Here is an 18670-nt window from a genome sequence, read left to right on the forward strand (position 1 = left end):
GGGTGATGGGTAAAGTTTTTCTTTCCTTTTTTTTTTTTTTTTTTTTTGGTTTTTCGAGACAGGGTTTCTCTGTGTAGCTTTGCGCCTCTCCTGGAACTCACTCTGTAGCCCAGGCTGGCCTCGAACTCACAAAGATCCACCTGGCTCTGCCTCCCGAGTGCTGGGATTAAAGGCATGTGCCACCACCGCCCGGCAAGTTTTTCTGATTAGGACAGTGAGGAACCCTGGGAAGCTTGCCACCAAGCCCACGATGACCTGAGTTCAAACAGGACCCACAAGGTGAAAAGAAAGAACATACTCCCCGAACACCACTCTGTGACAGGCTCACACACAGACACAAAGCGCGGAAGCACTGTTATGGGGCCTGCAAGCAAGATGGCTGAGAAGGTAAAGGCATGTGCAGCCAGAACTGATGACCTGAATTCCATCCTCCACCTCCACACCAGCACCACACACCAGCACCACACACACACACACACACACACACACACACACTCACACACACACACTCATTTTAATTTACACTTTGTAAACAGAACCTTTACGCTTACTACAGTGTAGAGACTGACTTTCAGGGAAGATGAGGCAGCCTTATCAGTTAGAGGTGGTGACTACAGGACTACAGTGGTCCAGGGCTTGGTGAAAGAGGCTGGAACCAGGGAAATTTTGTTTGATACAAAATCTCACTATGTAGCTATGGCTGGCCTAGAACTCATAGAGATCTGCTTAGCTCAGCTTTCCAAGTGCTGGGATTGTACCCCCACATCCATCCCACCTAATATTTATTTGACATTGAGTAGATAGCTATAAAAAAAAAATGAGCATACAAGTGGTGGCACACACCTTTAATCCCAGCAAGCAGATCTCTGAGTTCAAGGCCAGCCTGGTCTACAGTGTGAGTTCCAGGACAGCCAGGGCTATACAGAGAAATCCTGTCTTGAAAAAAACAAAACAAGAAACCCAACAAAAAAAATGGGCATACAAATCAAACATTTGATGATAATAAATCAAAGAAGTTTGTTTTAAATATGGCTGGGGATACGGTTCAGCTTGTAGAAGGCATGAACCCTGGGTTTGATTCCCAGAACTACAAAAGATGCCATCCATCCCAACCTAAGTGGCTAAGAAACATGTAAATAGATTCCTAGAACAGTTCTTTGGTATACATATAATTTTACCATTTATTAGAGACAAAAGAAAATTTGCATACTAATGAAACGGACGTGCTTGTTCCTCTAATACAAAGATATGCTGAGGAAGTCGGATTTCTCTTTGGATTGCCAGCTCACAAATAATGACACAAAGACTTATTATTAATTATGAAATCTTGGCCTTAGCTTAGGCTTGTCCCACTAGCTCTTTTTTTAAAAAAATATATTTATTTATTTATTTATTATGTATACAGTGTTCTGCCTGCATGTGTCCCTGAAGGCCAGAAAAGGGCACCAGATCTCATTACAGATGGTTGTGAGCCGCCATGTGGTTGCTGGGAATTGAACTCAGGACCTCTGGAAGAGCAGTCAGTGCTCTTAACTTCTGAGCCATCTCTCCAGGCCCCCACTAGCTCTTATAACTTAAATTAATCCATTTATTTTAGTCTATGTTCTGTCCCATGGCTCATTACTTGGTTGAGGCCAGCCTGGTCTATAGAACTAGTTCCAAGACAGCCAGGGTGACACAGAGAAAAATCTGTTTTTGTCTAGAGGGGACAAAGGGTGTCTTGTTGTGGAATATTATTTTAAGATGGGTTACATTTGTTTATGCTGTGGAACATTTGTTTAATGATGCAAAGATGTGTTGCATTCTTTTATGTTGCATTTGTTTAACTCTGTGAAGCTGTGTTACTTTGACTGTCTAAAACACCTGATGGCCTAATAAAGAGCTGAATGGCCAATAGTGAGGCAGGAGAGGGATAGGCGGGGCTGGCAGGCAGAGAGAATGAATAGAAGGAGGAGGAAAGAGTGAGAGGAGGAGGAGGAGGGGGGGGGGCTCCAGGGCCCAGCCACCCAGCTACACAGCAAGCCACAGAGTAAGAAGTAAAGAAAGATACAAAAATAGAGAAAGGTAAAAGCCCAGAGGCAAAAGGTAGGTGGGATAATTTAAGAAAAGCTAGCAAGAAACAAGCCAAGCTAAGGCCAGGCATTTATAAGAAATAATAGGACTCCGTGTGATTTATTTGGGAGCTGGGTGGCAGGCCCCCTAAAAAAGTAAAAAGCAGAAAGAGTAAGAGTAAAAAAAAATCCAACAATAGTGTCTCATGAATATAATTTAATGTAATGTTAGGTTTGAAGAGGAGAAGAACTAGAAGGTCACCCTCAGGAAGACAAGCACAGCCTCGCAATGGCTTGAGATCTCAGCACTTAGGAGGCAGAAACAGTAGGGTGGAGACTTTGAGGCAAGCCTGGAATACATAGACCCTGTCTTATGTGGGTTCCAGGAATGGAATTCCAGTCACCAGACTTGAACAGAAAGTGCTTTACCCACTGAATCTTCTCGGTGCCCCTCAAGACCCTTTCTTTAAGAAAAAAAAAATGAAAAAGAAAAAGACAAGCAGGATTCTGACTTTAGAATCCATAGGACCAGCTGTATAATGAATGGCAAAATATGAGATGTAGGTATATTGGAAAAGAAGGAGAAAAGATAAGCTCAGCTTTTCATAGGGAGAGTTTAATCTGTCTTGGATACAGTAGGAGTATATTTAGAATATACTCTATTTAGAATATTGGCAGGTATGAGGGAGTCCTCAATATGAAGTCAGACTTTAGGACCCAGAGAAGATATACAAAACAGAGTGAGCTGGCTCCTGAGACATTAGTGTTTATAGGATCATGGGAGAGAAAAGAAGCAGTGGAAGCCCCCGAGGAATGCTGAGAAAATATGGAAAAAGAGACAAGTGCCAGGTCACAGAGATCAAAACTGGAGTTTGTTTCAGGCAGTAGGGACAAGAGGTCAAAATATACTCTAATAGCACAATGATTAATATATTGCGGTGGGGGCTGGAAAGACGGTTCAGTGGTTAAGAGTACATACTGCTCTTGCAAAGGTCTCAGGTTCAGTTCCCATCAACCACTCAAAGTGGGTCACAGTTAGCCTCAGGGGGTTGAGCCCCCTCTGCTGGCTTCTAAGGGCATCGCACTCATCTGAACTAATCAACTCACACACTTACACAACAACAAAAGATACTGTGAAGTTGGGCACAGTGGTGTGCATCATTAATTCTAGCACTTGGGAGGCAGAGGCAACGGGACCGCTGAGCTTGAGGCCAGCTTGTTCTACAGAGTGAATTCCAGGACAACCAGAACTACACAGAGAAAGCCAATCTCTCAAAAAAAAAAAAAAGGAAAAACAATAGTGTGGCATTGAGCTGGAGGTGTAGCTTAGTGGTAGAATGGTTGCCTAGCAGACATGAGACTCTTGGTGCAGGCACTGTGTGGGAAATTGATAATAAAAGAAATTAAAAGTTAGGAACCCAAATCAGATAGGTGTATATGTAGATCTTCGTATACGATGGTGGCAACTTTTTCAAGTAAAGAACACAAGACAAAGCCAGGTCTGGTGCTGAAGGCCTGTAATCCCAGCTAATGAGGCAGGTGGATCACAAGTTCAAGACTAGCCTGGATAACCTAGCAAGACTCTTTCTCAAAATAAAAAAGTAAAAAATAGGGTTGGGGATATAGGTGTACAGTAGAATGCTTGAGAAACAGGAATGGGGGAGATCCATTAAAAAATAAAATTAGGTCAGGCGGTGGTGGTGCATACCTTTAATCCTAGGGAGGCAGAGGCAGGTGGATTTCTGTGAGTTGGAGGCCAACCTGGTCTACAGAGTGAGTTCTAGGACAGCCAGGGCTACACAGAGAAACTCCTGTCCCAGAACACACACACATACACACCAAAAACAAAAAATACCTGAAAATCACTGCAGGAAGCTAGCAGATTAGCACAGTGGAAGAGTCTGTGCCTATCAAGCACTGAGGCTCTGGGTTCAATTGTTAGTATAAATAAAAAACAAGCAGGGCCAGCAAGATGGGTAAAGTGGGTAAAGCCACTTCCTGCCAAGTCTGAATTCAAGTCCCAGAACCCATTGGATAGAGCAGAAGATTCCTGCAAGTTGTCCTCTGATCTCCACATGTACATAGTGTACACACTATGCGTACATAGTGTACATGCATGCACATGGACTAAGAATTTAATACATTTAATTTTTAACTATGTGTATGTTTGTAATTGGGATTGTAAGTGTGGCGTGCTTGGAGGGCAGAAGAGGGTGTCAGGTCCACTGGAGCTGGAGTTCAAGGCAGTGCTTAGTCACCTAATATTGGTGCTGGGAACTGAACTCTGGAAGAGCAGCAAGAGCTCTTAACCACTGAGCCATCTCTCTAGCCCCAAGTGTAAAAAATTTTTAAATCTCCTCAAAGATATATTGGGTAATAATTTATAACATAAGAGGTTGACTTAAGGATGACTGGAAACCAAGAAAGCAGAGGTAAAGGGGTGCTGTAAGTCAGAACATACAAAGGTGCCATTCACAAAATGCATATGCATACAAAGGTACTACATATAAAAGCAAATGACTCATTACCACCCAGGAAAAATATTTGCATGTGATGTGTATATAACCACAGTATGTATTATAAATAAATACACATCCTATAGCCAACCACCTCATAAGCAACCCATGCAGGAAACTGATCTCTTACATTCCCTCCATTCCCCAGGACCCTGATCTCCTCCTCCTCGAAGACATCCTGTTGGCCTGCTCCTCTGTCAGCCTTCACTTCTGTCTGTGGGTAGGTCAGTGGTTCAAGAATGGGTTATCCCCTATCACCTCTTAAAAGAAGGTCTCCACTAAGGGGATATGGGGAGTGGGATGGGTGGAATGAAATTGTGTGTTAAAAGTGGACTGCTGGAAGATCCATGGATATTTAAAAAAAACAACGTTATCCATTCAGTGCAGCAGGTTCCAGCTCTTGAGGGCAGCTGTTCTGGCCCAGGGCTGCTAGTAGTGATAAGGTGTGGGTGTGGGTGGGGTATATCTCTACATTTCAATTCCCATCCTTTGGGATCTCTTGGGTTCTTTAGTCTCAGTCTATAAAAACAGTTTTCCTGATCTTCCTGGGCTCCCAGCTAAGGCTGTCCTCAACCATACAGGACATACAGAAAAGACACCTGCTTTCCTCCCTGAAGACCAGCGCAACTGGCTAGACCTTCAAGGCCTTTTTTCAGATTTTGGTTCTTCTGATCTAGCAGGTGTGGAAGTTATCTAATGTGGACAGCAACTACATGCTCAATAGACCCATCTTCTTCCATGTGGACCTATGAGGACACACACTCGACTGGGTCTGAACTCCTGCAGAGAGTGCCAGAGGTAAGACACTGTTGCTGTTCCTAGTTTACCGAGGAAACTTTAGAATTCTGGAAGCAAAAGCTGTTTAATTTCTTGGCTATGGATGAACACCTGGTTGTTTGTGCAGAGGTGAGTGGACACACTGTGAGTCATGAGATAACTACGGAGCTAGGATTTGAACCCTGGCGTCCTGACTCTTGGCCATGCACTTCTGTTTCTCCACTCTGCCCCTTTGGTGCCTTTTGTACACTGGTTTATGTCGCTTCCAGAGTTAGTTCTAAAGGACAGGAGAGACGACTTGGCTAGAAAGGCAAGTCAACAATTCCCTGGGGCCCTGGGACAAGTTTCTATTCTTGGCCACTTCCCCCGCCCCCTGGCGGTTGACGTGTCTGGAACCCCAGCTCCGCCCTTCAAGTAGGGGCCAGGCCCCTCCTCCCGATCAGTTTTAAACTAAACTCGTTCTTCCCGGATTGGTTCAACATCAAAACAAAGGGGAGGAGAGATACTTGCTGTAGGCATCCTCAAACCCCTAAAGCAGCAGGCTGGTTTATGGGTTCTGGACACGTGTCTGGCCACCGCGCTGCCTGGGGCTGTTAAAACCAGCCCCCGGACTGTGCCGGCCAAGTAATAAAGCAGTGACTACGGTGCAAGGGTGGCATAATCATCGTCACAATAACAGCTCTAATTATGCTATAACTACCATCTGCCTCCGCCCTGGCTTTTGCCCTGACTCACTCGACAGCACGCCAGCTGTCAGGGAAGAAACTGAGGCAGAAGTGGAGCCAGCAGGCTGTCAGGTCCAACTGTCCTGAATTTTAACCTGTCGTCTGGGATCCGCGCTGAGCAGTCAAACCCAGTTCGATTCTGATATGAGCCCTTTGACTCCGGTGGCTGTCCTCAATATCAGGCCGCAGGACTTTCCTATTGCCTCTAGAAAAGGGGCCGCTAGCAGACCAGGGAATGGAATGCGGACTACAACTCCCCTAGGCTTTTACGCGCAAGGCGCGCCTGCTACCCACGCCCCCGAAACCACCTGCGGCCCTCGTGTAGTGATGCTTCCTGGGAATTGTAGTTCGGGCTCACATTCTTTAGTACGAAATCTCAGGCCCGCGGACTCGGTATCCCTTGATGCTCTGCGGCTTTTTCTGACGCGACCAGGAGGCCAGGGGCGTGGCCTGCGCTGGGCCACACCCCGCTCTCCTCCGGCTGGCCCGACGCGGCGGTGGCAGTAGGGGCGGCGGCAGTGGCGGGGGGGAGGGGTCGGGCGGGGGGCTGGTGGCAGCGGCGGATGGACTCGCGGGTATCGGAGCTGTTCGGCGGCTGCTGCCGGCCCGGAGGAGGCCCGGCCATGGGCGGAAACCTCAAAGCTCGGGGGGCCGGCGGTAGCAGCAGTTGCGGGGGCCCAAAGGGGAAGAAGAAGAACGGAAGGAACAGAGGAGGTAAAACCAACAACCCTCCGTACCTGCCCCCAGAGGTGAGCACCTGAAAAGTGGCGGGGCCGAAAGGAAACTACACCTTCCGGTCCCCAAGACTCCAGGGAGGCGGGACAGAGATAATTAATCCCCCTTTCCGGTGTCAAGACCCCAGGGAGGAAGGACTGGGGAAGAGAACCCCTCCTCCTGTCTCAGGACCCTTTAGAAAAGGTGCGTCAAGACTAGATGATCCTCTTAGGTGTCAGGACCTCGGGAAGGGACTGCCCCTTTCACTAATGTAACCTTTGGAGAAGTGGGGACTGGAATCCTATCCCTTAAGAAGAGCAGAGGGTGTCTGATCCCCTACCGACGCCAGGAGTGGGGAAGGAACACTGTCCTGGGATAAGAAGGCAGGCAGAGTAACCACCGCTGTTCTAAACTTGGTCCACAGGGAGAAGGGGAGTAGCCAGGACAAGAGCAATGTGTTCTCTCTCTACCTCTTGGTACTCACACACACAAAACCAGAGAACAGTTAGACGTAGCCCTCTGCCTTTCCCTTGTCCTGTTGCGGGGTGGAGACAGAGAAGAGCCCCCATATACCCACTCCATGAGTCCTTAAGGCAGAGAAGATTACTTTCCTTCCTCTTTAGATAGGAGAACCCAGCTGATCAGTGGTGGTGCACACCTTTAATCCCAGCACTCAGGAGGCAGAGGCAGGAGGATCTCTCTGAATTCTATGCCAGCCTGGTCTACACAGCGAGTTCCAGGACAGTCTGGTCTACACAGAGAAACGTTGTTTCGAAAACCAAAGTGGGAAGGGTTATCAGACTTTTAAGTATATATCAGAGTTAACCAGATTGCAGTTCTGGTCATAGAATTTCTGATCCTCAGGTCAATTTCTGATCCTCTAGCCCAGTGAATTTGGCATTTCTTACAAGCTAATGTTGTCGGTCCCAGAACCACACTCTGAGAACTATTGGCGTAGATTATTTTTATCTCATCTGTAAAGTCAACTATCCTAATTGTTCATCTTCAGCAGAAGAGTAAAAAGGTTTCTTTGTTGCTGGGAAAAGAGCTTCTGAACACTCTATGGGGTTAGATTATGGGTAAAGACTCCTAGGGACTGTAAAGATGGCATGATAACAGAAGGGGAAACAGAAAATGAAATGGCCAGAGAGGAGGGATGCAGAAATGCAGAAGGGCAATATGAGCAGATCTCCTAACCTTTTGTACAGGGGCTGGAGGGTGGAGTGAGCACACAGCCCAAAAGGTGGCTGCTGTGAGAACTTATGACATGGATTCAGAGTTTCCCCTCAACTGAGGTATGAACAGGGGTAAAAGGCACAGTCAGTTCAGTTTGCAGGGGCTGTCCCTTTAATACATTGCTCGTTTCTTTCGTCTGTGTGAGCCCCAGCTTTGGAGTTCTGCTCCTCTCTCTGGCCTCCTTCTCAGTGGGATTGTAGTGACCCGTGCTGAGCTCACACTTTGGCTCTGGTCCAGAGTCACTTGTAGCCTCTTACACTTGATGGCATCAGCTGAGAGGGATGGGCAAGAAGGAAGTGGTGTCTACCAGATCCGTGTCAGTCAACAACCTGAACACAGAAAGAAAACAAAACCAAAACCAAAACAGCCAGACTGAACAGCAGTGTTAGACTGTAGAGGGGGTGGCAGGAGGGAGAGGTGATCTTGCATCTAGAACGAACATGCCAGATCTAGGATCCTGTCCTTGCATAAATGGGTGCTTTGCAGTGTCTTTAGAGGCCACATTAGAGCTTGGCAGATTCAAGCACGGGCAGGTGCCACTGAGCTTGCTTCCTGCCTTAGATGCCCTAGGTCACCGGGAATTGAGGAAGTAGGGATTGGGTCTGAACAGGGCGCGCTAACTGCTTCCTGTTTCTTTTCAGGCTGAAGATGGAAACATCGAATATAAAGTGAGTCTTAGGTTGGGGAGGAGAAGGGAATGCCGTAGTTACCCTTGTCAATGTGAGGTGATTTCTTTGATATCCCTCCAACTTCATGCTGCATGGTATCATGCTGAGCTCTCTGAACCTCACTGTGTCAGGGAGAGACACGCTCACTGCTAGTGTGGTCAGGGGTAAGGGTTTTGTTGTTGTTTTTTTTTTAAGATTCTTAACGTACGTGTGTGTGTGTGTGTGTGTGTGTGTGTGTGTGTGTGTGTGTGTGTGTGCTTGCGCGTGCGTGCGTGCGTGTGTGTGTGTGTGTGTGTGTGTGTGTGTGCGTGCGCGCGCGCGCTCGCTCGCTCAATGTATATGCTTCTGAGTACCAGTATCTCAGAGGCCAGAATAAGGTGTCATTTCAGGCATTTGTCAGCCACCTGACCTGAGTATTCTGAACCACTGAACCATCTCTCCACCCCCGGGGGCAAGGGTTTTAAGTGGAAAAGAAAGGTGCTGGTTATTGTAGCAGGACAAGAAGGGACCACCTTTGGAGTTTGGGAGGGACAGCCCTGCTTTCTTCTCCTCATGACTCCACATCTGTCCCAAGCTGAAGCTGGTGAACCCATCCCAGTACCGCTTTGAGCACCTGGTGACACAGATGAAGTGGCGGCTCCAGGAGGGACGCGGTGAGGCTGTCTACCAGATTGGGGTAGAGGACAATGGGCTGCTGGTGGGGCTGGCTGAGGAGGAGATGCGGGCCTCCCTCAAGACCCTGCACCGGATGGCAGAGAAGTATGCTTCCTCCTCCCTCTCTCCCCCAACTTTCGGGAGGGCCCATGCGTACCCAGCCAGCCAGGTCCAGAGGGGCTGGGGTCGGGCCAGGCCCCTCCTAGAACAGTCTCTGACAGAAGGTCAGAGTAAGTCAAGGTGGTGCTCTCACTCCCTCACTGTGCCCCGGCTCCCCATTCCTTTCCATTTAAGATGTTCATTTCAAAAGAGGTGTCCGGGGATGGATTGTACGGTGGTAGGAAGTACAGTGAGGTGGTGTCAGGAGCTCTGTGGTCCAGAGCCAGGCTGGACTAGGGGGAATACATGTGAAATATGGCAGCTGTGGCTTTTCTGTGACAGGGTTGGGGCAGACATCACTGTTCTTCGGGAGCGAGAAGTGGATTATGATAGTGACATGCCCCGGAAGATCACGGAGGTGCTGGTACGGAAGGTTCCTGACAACCAACAGGTGAGCTCGTGCCAAGTCCCATGTTCTCCTCCCCGTGAAGGCTCCGTGGTGTTGGGCTTTTCACTGGCTTAGGATCCTGAGGGTGTGTGCGCTCCAGAGAGCATCGGCACCTTTAACCTTCAGTGTGAGGTGAAGGATTGGAGAATTCACCTCTGCCAATTTCTTCACAGTTCCTAGATCTCCGTGTGGCAGTCCTAGGGAACGTGGACTCAGGGAAGTCAACCTTGCTTGGAGTCCTGACCCAAGGAGAGCTGGACAACGGGCGGGGCCGGGCCCGGCTCAACCTTTTCCGCCACCTGCATGAGATTCAGTCTGGCCGAACCTCCAGCATCAGCTTTGAGATCCTGGGCTTTAACAGCAAGGGAGAGGTGCATGGGATCAGCGGGACCCAGTGGGGCCAGACTCTGAGGATGGGCTGGTAGAGGTGAAGGACAGAGGCTGGGGGCAGGGTACGGAGACCTTTGGAGAAGTCTGAGGGCACTGTGGACAGCTCTCTCTCTCTTAAAAACCAAGTGAGAATCCACGGAATGAAATAGAAAATGGGCTCAAGGTTACGAGACAGGGCTACCTAGGGACTGCTGAAGGGTTGGGGAGGCGCACAGGGACACTGAGAGCCCTGGCCCTGGGCTAGGTGGTGAATTACAGCGACTCACGGACCGCAGAAGAGATCTGCGAAAGCAGCTCCAAGATGATCACCTTCATTGACCTGGCGGGCCACCATAAATACCTGCACACCACCATCTTCGGCCTCACGTCCTACTGCCCCGACTGTGCCCTGCTCCTCGTCAGTGCCAACACTGGAATCGGTACGAGACGCTGAGCAGAAGGGCAGGGCAAAGGGAGGAGCTGACTCTCTTCTGCCCTGAGTCCCCCAGAGCTGGGAGCAACACCAACTCTTCTTTTCCTTCCTCCCAAATTCTCTCTCCTGCCACCTGCCTCCTTTCTGTGAGGTAGCCGGCACCACACGGGAACATCTGGGGCTGGCCTTGGCCCTGAAAGTGCCCTTCTTCATCGTGGTCAGTAAAGTGGACCTGTGTGCTAAGACCACAGTGGAGAGGACAGTACGCCAGCTGGAGCGGGTCCTCAAGCAGCCTGGCTGCCACAAGGTCCCCATGCTGGTCACCTCTGAGGATGATGCTGTCACTGCTGCCCAGCAGTTTGCCCAGTCACCCAAGTGAGCCTGCCTCTCACCCTAAAGCCTTGATGAACAGGGAAGGCTGCCACAGGGTCCAGGAGTATGGTGTCCCACCTCTAGGGCCAGATCCATTCTAGTTCAGTTCTTCAGCTGTTTCAGTTTGGGATTGTGGGAGGGAGTTAACCCGGAGCTTTGCTGATGCCTGGGACCTTGGAGACATTAACTGTCCATATTCCCTGGCTTGCTCAGTCAGAAAGGGGCTGTCTGCTCACCTTTTAATGGGGGGCCTCTGGCCACTGCTCCCGCTAGGACAGTTCTCACTTAGGCATTTGTCTCCACAGTGTCACCCCTATATTCACACTGTCCAGTGTGTCTGGAGAGAGTCTGGACCTTCTCAAAGTCTTCCTGAACATCCTGCCCCCACTTACCAACAGCAAAGAACAGGAAGAGCTCATGCAGCAGCTGACAGAGTTCCAGGTGGTCGGCCTATCAAACAGAAGGGGGGGCAGGGCGGAGGGAGGGGGTGCAGGGCAGTTCTGACAGAGCCTGAGCGAGTTTACGAAGGTGGCAGGACACTGACTGAGTTTTCTTTGACTCTAGGTGGATGAAATCTACACAGTCCCAGAGGTGGGGACTGTGGTTGGAGGAACACTTTCCAGGTGACTGACTGTCTTGTTGCTACTCAGCCTGCTCAGCCCTCACCTGTACACCCCTGTACTTGACCTCTGGCCTGAAGGAGGCCCTGGGTTGGGCTGAGCTCATGTGCAGGGCGTGATTGTTTGCAGACTAGCTTTCACTCACAGACTTAGAGGAAGCTTAGAACTCTTGGCTTATGAGAGAGAAATGGCATTGCTACTTTAGGGAACTCTCCAGGCCCCTAGAGCATGGTCATGGGCTCTAGGGGGAAATGGTGCATTCACCTAACATCTCAAAGCAGGGAGATGAGGAAGAGACTCTTAATGAAGCACAGCATGAAACCTAAGGGTGTAACTTGTTCTTTCGTGAGCTGGTGCCAGCCAAGCCACAGGTGTGCCTCTGCCCGCCATTACTGCTGGCCTTTAGAATCTGAATGCTAGGCTGGACAAGGCAGTCATCTCTCTACTTCCAGGCTGGAATTTAGGGTTCTTTTGCCCCAATTCAAGGGCAAGGGTATTCTGAGTGACCCTAGCGGAAGAATCAGAGGGACCTATGCTGATACTGTACTACCTGCTGTCTGGGCTGCAGTGGGATCTGCCGTGAGGGAGACCAGCTGGTGGTAGGCCCGACAGATGATGGCTGCTTCCTGGAGCTGAGAGTATGTAGCATCCAGCGCAACCGCTCTGCCTGCCGTGTGCTGCGAGCTGGTCAGGCTGCTACACTAGCCCTCGGAGACTTTGACCGCGCATTGCTTCGCAAGGTGAGGCGGACAAGTGGGTTGGAGAGGGAATGCAAGTGTCTGGAAGACTGGATGCTGAATGAGAAGCATGTGGAGAAACCCAAGGAAACATGGCCTCTAACTCGGGAGTGTAGGCCTGGTTATATAGACTGTTGAAAGGGTTGGGATACTCAAAACACAGGTCCCTAAATTTGGGTACCATGGTCTTCTGAGGCCTTTCTTTGGAGGTATATAGAAGAAAGGGGGATTCAGGAGTTCTAAAGGGTGTAGAGTGGCTGGAAATAGTCTAATGCCAGATCTGCCCTTCTTGGATCTGCGGCTATGCCTCCCCAGGGCATGGTGATGGTGAGCCCCGAGATGAATCCCACCATCTGCTCAGTGTTTGAAGCAGAGATAGTCCTACTGTTCCATGCCACCACCTTCCGGCGGGGATTCCAGGTGACGGTACATGTGGGCAATGTACGGCAGACAGCAGTGGTGGAAAAGATCCATGCAAAGGTGAGAAGGACCCAGCCATGTCTCCATTTCTGCAGAGAACGTCCGTGTTCTGCCTCCATACAGGAGGGAGCCCTGCCATCACACTTGCCTGCTGAGAGTTACCTGAGCCCATCCACCTGGGGGCCTCTGGGGTGGAGCCAAGGCTAACAGAGAACGGGGGATGGGAGGCACTGGCCAGGGCTGTGACCACTTTTCTCCCAAAGGACAAGCTGCGGACAGGGGAGAAGGCAGTGGTACGTTTCCGTTTCCTGAAACACCCAGAATACCTGAAGGTGGGCGCCAAACTGCTGTTCCGGGAGGGTGTTACCAAGGGCATCGGTCATGTCACGGATGTGCAAGCCATCACAGCAGGAGAAGCCCAGGCCAGCATGGGCTTCTGAGTCCTCAAAACAGCTCTGCCGCTGTCCCTACAATACATGAGGTGACTTCCAGCCATGCTGCCCACCGTCGGCGGTGGCTCTGTGTGTTAATAGGCTAGACAGAGTGTCGGCTGCCACTTGCTTCGTGCCGCCTTTCTGGAGAGGTGTCAAGCGTGGTGTGGCCAGGGAGAGGCAGTTCTGAGGGAGAAGACAATTCAGGGCAGTTCTCAGCTGTGTGCCCCCTGGTTGGCTCATTAACCCTGGCAGCTGCATGGTCTTGTCTACTGGAGGGAGCGATGCATAGCCATCTTGGGGCCACTATCAGGACTGGGCATGACTCACCAGTGTGACCTCTGCACTTCAGGAATTGTCATAACTGGGGTGGCCCTTGAAAGCACTTCTTTTTTATACCTCCTCTCAAGGCCATGTAAGTTGCCCATCTCTACCTGACTGTGGATAAAAGACAGTGCTCCTGGCCATCTAGGGGACCCAGGGACTGAAGAAATGGCACAGAGACCGTGAAAGACTGTGTTCCTACCCTGTGTTGAGTCCTGATGCATATTCCTGGCTTTATTTTGTTGTCCTTCACTTAAGGGCCATTTCCCCAGATCCTCCTGTTAGAGGCCCCACTTGGTGCTATTTGTGGTGCTGGCCCAGGCGTGGGGCTGCCAAGCTAAGGCTTGGCACACCAAAGGCCAGCTGCATGTCAATCAGTTTCTTTTTCTCTGCAGGTCATCTGTTGGTTTTCATGCTAGATCAAATAGTATGTTTTCCTTTCCCAACCTGGTAGCTGCAGAACCTGACCCACAGTTGTGCATCCTGGCATCCTCATCCCCATTCCTGCTCCCACATAAATTTTCTCTGGTTTTAGTAATTTGTAGTGACTACCCCCTTCCCTCTGTGGCCGGGAACCAGGAGGAAAGGGAAAGATAGCATTCTAGGCATGGACAACCTCCTTTCCCTTTGCTAGTATCCTGGGTTCCCACGAACTCAGGGATTTGTTGGTTGAAGATTCTCTCTGCACATGTGTGTATATATATATGTATATATATTTAAATACACATATATATTGTACAGAATAAAAAATGTTTTATTGGACACTCTGTGCTTCTGCTTAAGACCCAGGTTCAGCCTCCAAAGCTAGATTCGTCTCCAGGATTAGAGACAAGTGACACCCTGCCGTGGTTGAACTCTGAATGGGGAAAGAAGTCCTCCCTTATCTCAGTGGCCATTCTTTTCATCTCCCCCACAGATCAGCATTGCGTGTTCTGACTTGTTTTGCTTCATTCTTCAAGTGAGCAGAGCATAAAGTGGAAAGGCCTTTTCAACTCCAAATAGCTAGCTCCACTGTACTCAAGTTGTGTACCTGTCAGTCCTTAGAGTACCAGCCCTTCAGGATGAAGACTCAGAGATGAATGGTAATGCAGTCCTCACACTTCACTTTTAGAGACTAGATTCTTGCAACATCGAGGGCACGTAAGCTAAACCTCAGTCCTTCCTATTTCTGTGTTCAGACTGTCATGGATTTTGGAATCCATGCTAACTAGATACTACCATTGAGCTCTATTCCCAGCCTTTCTGACTACCCCATATTAAGTAGGGTCTAAGGCAAAAGTAGGAACTCTTGAATACTAACCCTGGCAAAGCAAATGATACATGTGGTCCAAAGCCTTGTGCAGCATTCTGCCTCTAGAGGTTTTGTTTTTTTGTTTTTTGAGGTAAGTCTCTAGCCCAGGCTGGCCTTGAACTATGTAATTGAGGGTGATCTTTTGATCCTCTACCTCTCAACTGCTGGGGTTGCAGGCATGGCTCATGCCTGCTTTTATCCCATGCTAAGGTTCAAATCTAGGTCTTGTGAATTTTAGGCACCAGCTGAGCTATATCTACTTCTAGTACTTTTAGACAGGCTCTTGGTTATGTGACCTTAACACACGGTAGTTCTCCTACCTCAGCCTTCTCCCTCAACTAGGATTATGTGCCACCATATCTGACAGGGTTTTTAAAAAAATACCACTCGGGAGGCAGAGACAGGCAGATCTCTGAGGAAAGCCTGGTCTACAAAGCGAGTTGCAGGACAGCCTGGGCTACACAGAGAAACCCTGTCTGGAAAAACAAAAACCAAAAAATACCATTGGCCTAACATGCTACTAAGAAGCCTGTGGTAAATGTCCCCCTGTATTAGAAGCTGTGAGCAGCAAGGAAGGCAAGGTCATCTTGCAGCACAGTGGTACTTCCCCAACACTGACAAAGGTGTGCCTGTCTGCTCTCCTATAGACTACGTACGTACGTAACGTACAGTAGGGCAGGGCTGCCCAAGAAAACAAGGTACACTGCTGGCTTTGCCTGCCATTGGTCCACTCGCCACCCTCCAATGACTCCAACTTATCTCTAGAAATTCAAGTGACACCTAAGTTTCTTCTAGGTGTCTCTCCTGAGACAAGGTCTCATTGAATTACCCAAGCTGGCCTGGAACTTAACTCCAGGTCCTCCTGCCTCCACCTCCAGAATTCTAGGATTACCACATTGTCACATCTAGCTTGTTACTTCTTTTTTAAAAAGTCATGCTAGCCAGGCGGTGGTGGCGCACGCCTTTAATCCCAGCACTCGGGAGGCAGAGGCAGGCGGATCTCTGTGAGTTTGAGGCCAGCCTGGTCTACAAAGTGAGTTCCAGGAAAGGCACAAAACTACAGAGAAACCCTGTCTCGGGGGGAAAAAAAAAAAGTCATGCTAGGCAAGTACTCTACCACTAGGTTACATCCCAATACCCCTTTTTTACCCCCCGACCTTTAAAAATAAACGTTTAAGATTTATTTATTTTATATATATGGTGTTCTGTCTGCATGGATGCCTGCAGGCCAGAAGAGGGCATTAGATCCCATTATAAATGGTTGTGGGCCACCATGTGGTTGCTGGGAATTGGACTCAGGACCTCTGGAAGAGCTGCCAATGCTCTTAACTGCTGAGCCATCTTTCCAGCCCCCAACCCCCTACCCTTTTCATGTAGCCCAGGTTGCCTCAGACTTGTTATCTGGCCAGGGATGATTTTAACTCCAGATTGATTCTCCTTCCTCTGCCTTCTATAAAGTGTTGGGATTATAAGCATGTACAAAACACTTGGCCACACATTACTTTTCTCTACAGCTCCTTCCCAGTCACCTCAACTTTCAGAACAACCAAAAAGAGGTGACAGTTGCATAGGCATGCTGGTATACACCTGTGACCCCAGCCACAGAAAACGGAAGTAGGATCACAGTTGTGAGGACAGTCTAACCTCGCCTACCCTCCCAATGTCGAAATCACCAGCAGGCCACATTGTTACAGTCACAGAACATTTAGAGGAATAAAAGCATGCCAGGCAGGTCCTCAGTACATTTTTATTGTCCTAGTTGGGCAATCAGATGTATAATTGTTACTACACACATTCACAATATGAAGAACATAACATGCTATGTGCAAGGCACTGCGAGAATTCTTGCCTGCCTTTAAGAAGCTACTAATTGAGCTGGGGAAAAGTCACAGTGAATTCAAAGAAGGGGTTATGTCCTGCTAAACACAGTGAATTTCAAACCTTCCCCGTGAAGTAAAATACAAAGGCCCAATTTATAAACAAGTAAAATGAAGTTGTATTTATGTATGGGAAGAGAGGTGTGTATGCTTATCTTCCTACTCATTGAACCTACTACCTGGTTTCATATATAATTCAAGGTCATATCAGAAAAGCCTAAAAGATTTAATCCCAACACTTAGGTGGCTAAAGAAAACTACACATTTCACTAAGAAAATTACTTATTAAATCCATTACTTTAGCCTTTTGGATCTGCCCATGTTTATAGTACTGTTTTGTTTTGTTTCCCTCCAGTACTGGGAATTAAATGCTATCCTAGGCCAGTGTTCCACCACTGAGCTATATTCCCAACCCCATTTCCCCCTTTCCTGTTCCAATTTAAAGTTAGGACTTGTTTTTTTCTTTTTTGAGGGGCTGTATCTCTTTAGTTACACCTCTAAATATATCAAAATATACATGTAAATAGTCTTCAGTTTTATAGATAACGAAGTGAGATAGCTCAAAGCTGAAGGAGTCTGCCAAGGCTCTAACACCTTTTATGACAGTGTCTCCCTAAAGCTTAAAAACATTTGGATCAGCAACAGGATCAGAATCCCATTGGAAGAGAGAAACTTAGCCTAATTTTGTATTAAAATATTCGTAGATTCCCTTGAGAAATCAACATGATTCCATCTCAAGTTACAAATAAGATAGTAAAGTTCTCCTGCAAGCCTGAGGCAGCATTAATGTGTTAATGGCTTAAAAAATGATTCCAGTGTCTGCATGCCATGGGGCCTAAGGCGTTTATTACTGGAAGCCAAAGGACTCTTGGAATTTCTTTTGCCTTGAGGAGACATGGCAGGAACAGCCTGGGGTTTTGAAGTGCAAGGCTGTAAAAAAGACTTCTGTAGCTCCAATGCAAAATGGTAGTCAATGTGTTCTGGCATGTCCCACACTGGAACCAGGGAGTCACACTTCTCACAGATCACTTGGTCCTCAGTTGCCCTTTGGGCCACCTCCTCAGAGTTGTAAACTGAAGAATCAACCATGTTTGGACTGTTCCCAGCCACATCTACTTTTGTAGAAATTGCTTTAGAGGATACTGGCTTCAACACTCTTTCACAAAGAGGACCACCATCTGCATACTCTGTTGGAAAACAGCTTGATGCCCCTTCAGAGTCCTTGTGTGGAAGGTAAGGAGCTGAAGAATTCTTCAGCTGTGGCTGCTGTAACAGCAGCCTCTTCCGCTTAAAGAAGGGCTCAATTCCTGCAGTCTGGCTGGTCTGGAATGGTAGCGAGGACTTGGCTGGTGACTTGTCTGTGGACGTGTTAAGAGGTACAAAGGAAGGCTCTTTCATTTTCTGCTTTTCGGCAGCCTTTTGGAAAAAAGACTCCAGAGATGTAGCTGCCTTTTTAGAGGTGGGCAAAGCTGGACCAGTCCCCTGGCTCTTACTTCCAGAGCTGACAGTTGACAACTTTGGCTGACAACTCGAGTCATTGCGCAAGAAGGCGGTGATGTCTGTGCAAGCTGAAGGGGCAGAGGCAGAGAATTTGGTAGCACAGAGGAAGAGCATTGTGAGGGGAGGGGACCTGTGTACAAAGTAATGGAACAAAGAAGTTACCAAGTCACTGTTTTAAGAGCCCAGATTTAACTAATAAATGACTAGTTCTGCTTCTACCACAAAAGGAAATCTTTTTTTTTTTGAGACACGGTTTCTCTGTGAAACCACTCTGTCTGTCCTGAAACTCTATCTGTACACCAGGCTGGCCTTGAACTCAGAGATCAGCCTGCCTCTGCCTCCTGAGTGCTGGTGTGCACAATCACAGGCAGCTTGGGGCTACACAAATTTTATTCAAGGTAACAACAT

General features: G+C 48.5%; 2 protein-coding genes across 5 annotated transcripts in view; one reads left to right on the forward strand and one right to left on the reverse strand.

Moving 5' to 3' along the window:
- The first annotated feature begins 120 nt into the window (after nucleotides 1–120).
- On the forward strand, nucleotides 121–14356 carry Gtpbp2 (GTP binding protein 2). 4 transcript variants are annotated; one of them, XM_052745446.1, is made up of 13 exons: nucleotides 121–387; nucleotides 4716–4787; nucleotides 5248–5365; nucleotides 8661–8687; nucleotides 9262–9891; nucleotides 10062–10259; nucleotides 10523–10697; nucleotides 10846–11065; nucleotides 11368–11503; nucleotides 11627–11685; nucleotides 12251–12422; nucleotides 12735–12899; nucleotides 13103–14356. In XM_052745446.1, the coding sequence occupies exons 3-13, from the start codon at nucleotides 5264–5266 to the stop codon at nucleotides 13277–13279; spliced, it is 2061 nt and encodes a 686-aa protein (XP_052601406.1). In that variant the 5' UTR covers nucleotides 121–387; nucleotides 4716–4787; nucleotides 5248–5263; the 3' UTR covers nucleotides 13280–14356. The 4 variants fall into 4 exon arrangements, with proteins under 4 accessions (XP_052601406.1, XP_052601405.1, XP_052601408.1 ...); XM_052745448.1 differs by lacking the exons at nucleotides 121–387; nucleotides 4716–4787; nucleotides 5248–5365 and adding an exon at nucleotides 6611–6818 and having other exon boundaries at nucleotides 9262–9446; nucleotides 9783–9891; XM_052745445.1 differs by lacking the exons at nucleotides 121–387; nucleotides 4716–4787; nucleotides 5248–5365 and adding an exon at nucleotides 6609–6818.
- Nucleotides 14357–16618: 2262 nt separating this feature from the next.
- LOC128113946 (DNA polymerase eta-like) overlaps nucleotides 16619–18670 on the reverse strand; it is a 3147-nt gene continuing 1095 nt past the window's right edge. Inside the window, exon 2 of the mRNA XM_052743798.1 lies at nucleotides 16619–18431. Coding sequence (XP_052599758.1) covers nucleotides 17546–18431 — 886 coding nt within the window. The 3' untranslated portion in view covers nucleotides 16619–17545. The remainder of the gene's footprint in view (nucleotides 18432–18670) is intronic.

This window comes from Peromyscus californicus, unplaced genomic scaffold, assembly GCF_007827085.1.
Source record: "Peromyscus californicus insignis strain IS unplaced genomic scaffold, ASM782708v3 Scaffold_19__1_contigs__length_69161282, whole genome shotgun sequence".
Taxonomy (NCBI): domain Eukaryota; kingdom Metazoa; phylum Chordata; class Mammalia; order Rodentia; family Cricetidae; genus Peromyscus; species Peromyscus californicus.